The sequence below is a fragment of the Sycon ciliatum genome, chromosome 8 (assembly GCF_964019385.1).
Source record: "Sycon ciliatum chromosome 8, ocSycCili1.1, whole genome shotgun sequence".
NCBI lineage: Eukaryota > Metazoa > Porifera > Calcarea > Leucosolenida > Sycettidae > Sycon > Sycon ciliatum.
This window is the reverse complement of record NC_088650.1, coordinates 13,261,149-13,269,991: the sequence shown is the minus strand read 5'-3', so window position 1 is coordinate 13,269,991 and position 8,843 is coordinate 13,261,149. Positions and strand designations below refer to the sequence as shown.

At 50.4% G+C, this 8,843-nt stretch overlaps 1 protein-coding gene across 1 annotated transcript; it reads right to left on the bottom strand.

The window, feature by feature from the left end:
• Positions 1-353: 353 nt before the first annotated feature.
• LOC135823733 (uncharacterized) lies at positions 354-7,926 on the bottom strand. The gene is made up of 5 exons (XM_065336573.1): positions 7,436-7,926; positions 5,353-5,525; positions 4,803-4,978; positions 2,750-3,350; positions 354-1,511 (listed from the first exon to the last, which is right to left on the bottom strand). The coding sequence occupies exons 1-5, from the start codon at positions 7,528-7,530 to the stop codon at positions 1,177-1,179; spliced, it is 1,380 nt and encodes a 459-aa protein (XP_065192645.1). The 5' UTR covers positions 7,531-7,926; the 3' UTR covers positions 354-1,176.
• Positions 7,927-8,843: the final 917 nt, after the last annotated feature.

The window sequence follows — 8,843 nt, the reverse complement described above, 5'->3', positions numbered from 1 at the left end:
GGTGTGTGTGTGTGTGTGTGTGTGTGTGTGTCTTCAATCAGCTGTGTGGTGGATACCAGGCTAAAATTAGTGGCGGTCATCAGCCTTGCAAGCTGTTGAATGGTGTAATCCCAGCACAAGTTGCTATGTCTACTTAGATATATTCGCTATCATCGCTTCCGCGATGGGCAGGTCTGAGGTCTGAGGTGTGTGTGTGTGTGTGTGTGTGTGTGTGTTTGGCCTGAGAAGTTTGAAGGGGAAACACACAAGATTAGACTGGAGCATCACATGAACAGAGTGCAGCGAGTTCAACACGTACACCACATCACCAGTAGGCACAAAACACACCAGTACTGTAGTAGCAAGAACCGGTATATAATAATTATACTCTTGGTACTGCAGTAGGTATTAGTATGGGTACACGGTCACCACAGTCTGGCTGATGCGGCCGCAGGAATGCAAAATTAATAATAACACGTCTGCTGGCCTGAGTAAGGAATATGAATAAAATATTTAAAAAAAATACTAAGATAAACAGCAGTGATATTCGGGGAGCGGATCCAAGATAGTAGGATGTGAAGAAGGAAACAGTAGAAGTATTTGAAGTAAGCAGTACGGTACGTTGCCAGCCTACGAGCATGCAATAGTATCCAGTTGCACATAGGCCAACGGAGGAAGTCACAGCAAGCGCACACACTCTTGATCACACCGCCGTTTCAAGCAAGTGACAGCAAGCGCACACACTCTTGATCACACCGCCGTTTCAAGCAAGACTACAACTAAACGGAAAAAAAAGAAGTAGCTTGCGCCTAAAAGTAGTCACCTAAATCTGTAAAATAGAGTTCGTATTCTAGCTACGAGCATTGATCACTGCAGCCTCTCACACCAGGTTGTGATAAACAAAACTACACATTGAGTAAGTTAGGGTACCGCAAATGTCGCCACAGTGCAAGCTTGCTTGGGCATAATTACGTCATCGTGTGTAATGTGTGAAAACAATGATTTCGGTATGCGTGTGCTGAATAGTGAATATGTATGTGGTTCAGACACAGCTGTCAACAAGCACTGCTACGAACGACACCAGAGGAGCTCCGTGTTCGCCCGCAGCAGGATAGCACTCACGGGGAGTGAGCGACTGCAGCGCCAGCAATGGCCCGCGCCGCCGCAGTAACCCAAAACGCAGTACGGGCACACCTGCTACACGCATCCACACCGGAACTCGGCGCTCCGAATGAGATCAAGAGACGCCTGGGCGGTACTGGTGACGCACGGTACATGATACCAGAGCTCACAAGCATCGCACTGAACCCAGTCTAGGACTTTTTCCCGGCCCGGTCGCTGGCAGTCGACCGACGCACAGCAGTCCCTGTCCTCGTGGTACTCCAAGTCACCACCGCTGTTGCCAGGCCTCTGCTTGCGCGACGCTCTACCTGTCAGCTTGGCCGTAGCCTCCCGGACTCCTGCACTGGCACGGCGACTCTTGCGTGTTGACAGCAGTGGCTTCTGCGCTTTGGCATGACTGCGTGTTTTGCCTGCAGCGGAAACACAATCACAACAGTTGTCCACAAGTTTACAACTATCCGATGTTTTAAATCTGTGACTCTCCATCCGAGTTTAATCTGTAAAACAGTTGCCAGTCGTGTATGTTTTGTTTGCACGGTGCAGCATCCGCGTGCACAGGTCGCGTATGCCGTGGATTTTGAATGTGGCGTACATTCATGATCACGCGCTGCAATTGTTTGAACTGTATTTCTAGAGTTGTGTATGCACGCGTCAGTTCTTTCTGCAGTCTGGTTGAGCCATCGATATCGTAGGACGCTACACATTCTTGGCAGGCTCGGAATAGGCATGGGTGTGTGCAGCAGAGCAAGTGCTCCTTTGGGCTACCATTTTGTCTTTCGTGCTCATTGTGCCTTTGTTTTTGTTTTGTATTCCAGTGTCGCATTTCTCTCTCTCTCTCTCTCTCTCTCTCTCTCTCTCTCTCTCTCTCTCTCTCTCTCTCTCTCTCTCTCTCTCTCTCTCTCTCTCTCTCTCTCTCTCTCTCTCATGCTGGCGAGTTGCATAAGCGCAATGAGTTTCTGTCAGATTACTTTTTATAATTCCGCTGCTCGCCGTCGGCGAACCCCATAGAAAGGGTATCAGGAGCTGCACACTCTTAGGATCTTATATACTTTAGATATCCGCCAAGAAAAGCAAAAGTATGGTCCAGTCAAAAGTCACCCTCCAGCGATGTTGTGCTGGTGCGATATTTGCAACACATTGCCACATCCATATTATTATGTTTCCTTTATATAGCATTTGTCTACCCATGATGTTGAAAAGCAATGAACCTAAAAAAGTACATGTGGCATGATGTGCCTGTCTCCATCCACTTTTAGTGTGTCCTTGCATTGGTGGTGTGCTTGCTGATGTGCTGTTCTTTGTTTGGACTCGCGCTTGGTTGCGACAGGATCGAGGATTATCCACTGGATGTATTCCTGTCGGACCAATTCAATTCTTCTGAGGCTCTTGGCATGCGGTCCACACAGGATGCGGAAATCGTGAACATTGCGGAATCTGAGAGCGGCTGGAGGGCAAGGTACAGATTGAATACTGGACACCACTCTCTCTCTCTCTCTCTCTCTCTCTCTCTCTCTCTCTCTCTCTCTCTCTCTCTCTCTCTCTCTCTCTCTCTCTCTCTCTCTCTCTCTCTCTCTCTCTCACGTATTTGATAGAACACAGACCTCGGTACAGCTCTTGGCTGGCCCCAACAGAGAAACGTGCTGCTCACCTTTCAGTGCCGTTGCCGTCCTCTTGCCATCGCCCTCTGCCGGCGGCGCCACACTAAGCGTTCGGAGTGCTGCACAGCGATCATTGGCGCTGATATTGCAACGGTCTGACACCGCGAGCACACTGTGACTGTTGTGCGTCGCTGAGCTCCCAGGCGACATGGCGCTGCTACCGCTGCTGCTGCTGACCGAGGAGCAAAACTGACCGTTCGCCAGAAGCGTAGAGTCAGCGTCCGACCAAGCATCGGAGCTAGCCGCAGAACCTGTGCGTCGGTGCTTTGGCCGTGGTCTAGATGCAGACGTTCCACTGTCAGGTACGAGGCCAGTTGAGAAGCAGAAGCTTCCAGAGCTCTGGACAGACTGCTGCGAAGCGGATAACTCAAACGCGTCCGAGCAGCCGGTCGGACTCGGTGGCGTTGAGAAGTCAATCCTGACACCAGGATACCGGCAGTTGCGTTCCGGGCCGACGGAAAAACTGGTACACGAGGCAGGCGACTGTGGTGATGCAGCGCGACACGGCGAAGACGGAGCGGAGATCGCTGCTAACCCGGCTTCAGTCGACTGAGCAGTTGTTGCCACCTGCTCACCGCCGCAGCGCTCGAGCTAGTAAAGAACACACACAAGACGGAACACACAAATCAATGATTTAAGTTATCATACTTTTACCTTCTATCGGCAGCGGAGGGTGACACAGCGAAAGTTCCCAATCATATAAGAAGGCACCACCTAATAAAAGAAAAAGAAAAGAATAAAGCTCCATCCCGTACCTCAGGCTTGAATGGCAATGACTGGATCGCTAGCAGTCATTCGGGATGTTTTATCGGGATGCAGAGATGTGATGCCATGGGCAATGTAACAGGGCAAGTCCAGACAACACTGACTGGGCAGGTTGCTTTTGCCCAAGCAACGTTGGTATAACACTCACTGCCAAGTAGCCCAGGGCTACGGAAATCGTATTGAGCCCGGCTAGCTATATCCCGACAATTGCCAAATACAGTAAAACATGTCGAGGCGACCACTCGGATAAGGCGAGCCACTGTCCAAGAGGACCACTAGGAGTAGGACCCAGGGGTAGTAGTCCCAGTCAAATGCCCCCGGATGAGATCACCTGTGCACAGCGACCACATTTTGAAGGCCCCTTGAGCGGTCGCCTTCGGTAGATTTCACTGTACTGGCACGTACGTAGTGCAGTCAGCAGCGTACACAAGGGACACACGTACGTAGTGCAGTCAACAGCGTACACAAGGCTGAAGGACTGCGGCGGCCTATGTTCTTATCATGGCTGAGACACGTTTGGTAAACACGTTTAATAGGGTGTTGACATTCTTTCAGTCCATATACATGTAGACCACTTCAGTTACAGCATTGTAGCCCATTTCTACAAGGATTCGGTTCATGGTGGGTCTTACGTCCCTTTTAGCTTATGACCTGTGAAATGTTCACAACATTTCCCTGTCAACAAAAAAAAAGGGTCCTTGCTGTGCTGGCGTGTTTATGCTTCGTGCATTGGCTCGGCTAATAGCGCATGGTGGTGACGGATGGAGGATATAGTAAAGTGGTATATGGCCGAAAGCTGTCGCAAAATTTATTGTGAACAAAAAAAGTTAAAATTAGGGGTGAAACAATTATACCGAATATTCGAATACTCGTTTGGATTTTTCAAATATAATCGTACTCGGAATAAATCAGAGTACTCGCTCATACATGGTACATACATTTACCACAGAAGTCTGCAGTTTCAGAGCAGCAGTCAGCAGATATTGATGTGCAGACTGTGTGGTGAACATTTGTACACGCGTAGAGAGAGCCCAAATGACCCACCAACCAATACACTCGAGAAAAGAACTACCTATCGGTTCAATCAGGGTTGCATCATGTGGTTTTTGAGGCGGTTGGTGTGCGATTTTTAGGATATCAAGAATACTCAAATACTCGAATATTCGATCGGAGAAAATCAGAGTACTCGAACTCGGGATCTCAGTGCCAACTTTCACCCCTAGTTAAAATGTTAACAGCTGGCTGTTGCACCAGAGATGCACAATTCCTAGCTCTCACTCTGAATTGAAACTCTGAAGTTGGCTGTGCCGCAGTGGTCCCAGGTGGAAGAGCGGCACCGCGAAGGTGACCGAGGGTGACAACGTCGCCAGGCCGTAGGTCCGTGGGCCGGCCGATCTTCACGTTGTTCACAAACACACCGTTGACGCTCAGGTCCGAGATGTTGGCATTCACAGCTGGACACAAGCACAAGCAAAGAGATTGAAGTAAGAATATGGAAGATTATAGATGGACGTGTCAGGAATGGAAGTTCCCTGTTGTGCCAACCTATTGAGAACGCACAATTTTTTTGTTAAAGGATACACAACTCACCGGCAGGCACATGGGGCTAGCATGGGGTGAGACAGTGCCGGTGCGGCCTGCCATGCTTAAACCGACCAGAGGTCTCGACATCTTCGAATGGCAGGTGGACCAACTATGTGGCAAACATGTCATGTTTCGAAATGGAGTAATGCCGGCCGGGTGCTTCAGGTTCGACTGGCAAGTAAACAAACCTGCAGCAGGTGGGATACTACACGTTACGTAGCTAGAGCTGAGCAGAGGAGCTTACCACTGTCGCAGCCAAGCGAGCACTGCAGCTTGGCATGCTGGCGTGAGATCAGGCACTTGTGAACAGTGGAGTCCAGGTGAATGTGCCGCTTCTGCCGGGTATCCGTGCCCACACTCCGGTGGTTAGTATTGCTTGTCTTGGCCCTTCCAAGTGTGGTCGTGCCCAGATGAATACTACCAGTACAACATAGGTCAAGAGAACAGGGAGAAGGAAAACGATCATTTCACGCAGCACAGAAAGAAAACAAGAACTCTCAGGATGGTGTTGTTGCCTCGGTGTACAGAGCTACTGCACGTGGTTCTTGCTCTGTCGGAACAGGATTTATACCCCCCCCCCCCCCCCTCTCTGTCTCTCTCTCTGTCTCTGTCTGTCTTTCTCTCTGTCTTTCTCTCTGTCTCTGTCTCTCTCAGTAATGAATACAGTTAGTCAGTGCAGATCTTTATTTGCAGGTAAATCCACACGGTCTTCAGATCGGCCAAACAAGATCATTTTTCTCAGCACCCGCGTGACTACGAAACACCAGGCATGAGCAGACACGGATGGTCCGGGAAGGACTACAGGTCCACCGCTCGTGCAAGACAACCTCAGAGGTGCATTTGTTAAGTTATCATCGCAGTCCCACTAGGTATCCCGGTAAAAGTAAAGCAAAGTTTGCATAACCCCCTTGCCACCAACTACATGTAACGTAGTACCGCCAGAGCGCCCCACCAATCGTCCTTTCGTGGTCGCTCTGGGGAGGCAGGGTGGCCGCGAGCGTGTCAGGTGGTCGGTACTGGGGTCATGCACACACCTACGCAGCGACTGTCGCAGTGAAGTAAGAGCGGCTTGGTGAAAGTATATCCATGTTGTTCGTGCTAGCTGCAGCGCTGGGCACTGCAGTTCACATGGCTCACCGCACAAGTAAAAATGCGACGTAGCCCCAGTGTTGCAAAAACAGAGTGAACCCCGTTCGACTTCAGTCGCACCAGACCATACAACGTTCACTTCCATGGCCGGAAACGAGAGTCCTCTTTCCGTAATTCAGGGTGGGGCGCTCTCGCGAGACTTTCTCGCTCTCGAGGTACTTTACGGTATATATAACTGTGTTTAGTAAAAAACAAAACCTGTTTAGAAAGCTTCGCACGTGCCAGGCTGTCAACACGCCTTCAAAATGTCGGGAGTTTGAGGCTGTACCAATACCGTGCCAAGTTAGTTTCGCTAGATCGAGTCCTCATTTTCATGGTCAAAAGTTACATACTGTTCACTCTAGCAGACCCTACCAGCCCTGGGCCAGCAGAGGCAGTAGAGCTGACCCTACAACGGCCCGGTGGAGTAGTGACGAATGCACCCCAACGGCAAGTGTGTTGTGTGCGCGTATGTGTGTGCGCGTATGTGTGTGCGCGTACATGTGTGTGTGTGTGTGTGTGTGTGTGTGTGTGTGTGTGTGTGTGTGTGTATGCTTGTATTGCCACGATGACTGCGTGGCCGATAACTGACCGCCTGCCAGCTGCCACACGGGCACACACACATGTGTCTCAGACTCCCCACTGCATGCGCTCTCCGGCTGACCTCGTTCACCACAGCAGCAGCAACACTACTCCTACACGTACAGTACTGGCCAGAGAAATCCAACCTCATGAATAAAGAAGCGCCACGTTCAAGTGCACAGACCAGTAATAGTATGCAGGCGCGTGCCTCGTATGGGTTCCCGGGTGCCTGGAACCCCCTTTTTTCGCTCAAAATGCAGGATTTTGCTTCATTTTTTGAAAAATTTCCCGGGCCCCCGAACCCCCCCCCCCCCCTTTGAAGGGCACCGGCGCACGCGCCTGGTATGTGTAGTGCTTGTAGGGCTGCGTAGTGCCCGACGCTATTTTATTCATGAGGTTGGATTTCTTTGGCCAGTACTGTAGTTACAGTTGATACTGGCACCACGTCCTCTATACAGATGCTTTGATCATACAGATCTCGTCAGTGAAGGTTGTAGTGAACTGCCAGAGCTTGGGAATAGCACTCTTTTATTAATAGACAATTCATACTGCTGAATAAATTACCCTTACGACTCCCTTATACTGTAGTAAGCTCTGCAGTACATTTCATGACTTACGGGAAAACGTCGCCAATGGTGTCAATTGTTGAAGGTCGCCCCACTCTTCTCAAACACAGACGTGCTCCTGCACTGGACAGCTCCGACGTCTCCATGTTTGGCAGGCTGGCTCAAACAAGCGTGACAGGTACTGTCACAAAGTTCTCTACATTATCTCCAGCTCTGTGCACTTCACGTTGAACGACCACACGATGGCGTTTATATTGTGGAAGTCCTGGTGTTAGGGTCGGGAATCTAGGGATAAGTACCTTGCTTCCACCTCAAAATAATAATTTCGTTTCAGATTCTCGTTTCAGATTCAAATGTTTTAGAGGTAGATCTACCATGTACCAGTACGTCTGTGTCACTCAGTCCAATCTCTCTCTCTCTCTCTACTCAAGACAACTACACTCTACAGCGTAGATCACAGGCGATGGGCAAAATAATAATTCACTTGGTTCAGGCACAGAAGATGTTTACATGATCGTGCAATGGTTACACATTACGACTCCGGCTCCCTCAGTCATCACTGCACTGGTCATGGTTGTGGAGAAAGCATGCAGCCGGCCGTTCTCGAAGGCAGTGCACGTGTCCGGTAGGCCTGCTGGTACATCGATCATGGTGTTTTGCTTTTCCCGCGCTATCGCGCGCGCGCTACGCAGAAATCATGCTGAAGAGTGACGTCGACAAGCAAAGCGCGCTAGCGCTAGCGCTAGCGCTCGTCGGTGCGGTGCAGCGGTGGCCGTTGGGGCGGTTGTACAGTACTGTAGTTGTACCGGTAACCGGTACAAGTGCAGGCGCTAGGCGCTAGGCGCTAGGCGCCGCCCAAAGAGAGATGTACCGGATCGGACGGGTAGATCTACGCGGTAGACCCTACGCTACAGACTACGCCGAGGGTACTACGACTCGTACTCGTACTCAGGGCTAGGGTAGCTATTAGGGAGGTTCTGCTATACGTGAAACGTAGAGAAATCACGTAGAGAGCAGGTGTCTGGGTTAGAGTCTGCGGCTTCGCGTGTTTTGGCTCCAGATTTCTACGCGGAGATGGGGTTCTCTACGTTGTGGCACACGCAGAGAAAATGCGTACGGATTTGCTGGGTATCGATCAACTGCATGCAGAAAACTGCCAAATATGGAAGGGGAAATTCCCAGTACACATTCCACGTGACTTCTCTAGGTGAAACGTAGAGCAGAACAGGATTTCTTTACGTTACGGGAACGCGAAGAAAGTTCGCGTGATTCTTTGCGCGCGCGTCGCGTTCCCAAAACGTAGAGCAGAACCTCCCTACTAGCTACGTAGATCTAGATATCTACGTAGCTACGTAGGTACGTAGCCTGCGCGCGCTAGTCGTAGGGCGGTACGCGGTATACCGGTACGATCGATGAGTCGATGACGCGACTACGATGATCGCATTACACGACTTTGATG

Excerpts from the sequence above, each read along its gene's own strand:
- LOC135823733 (XM_065336573.1), bottom strand. The coding sequence starts at position 7,530 with ATGGAGACGTCGGAGCTGTCCAGTGCAGGAGCACGTCTGTGTTTGAGA. Across the intron at positions 5,526-7,435 it reads ACCATTGGCGACGTTTTCCC|TATTCATCTGGGCACGACCA; the intron begins GTAAGTCATGAA and ends TTGTACTGGTAG. Across the intron at positions 1,512-2,749 it reads GACGGCAACGGCACTGAAAG|GCAAAACACGCAGTCATGCC; the intron begins GTGAGCAGCACG and ends TTTCCGCTGCAG.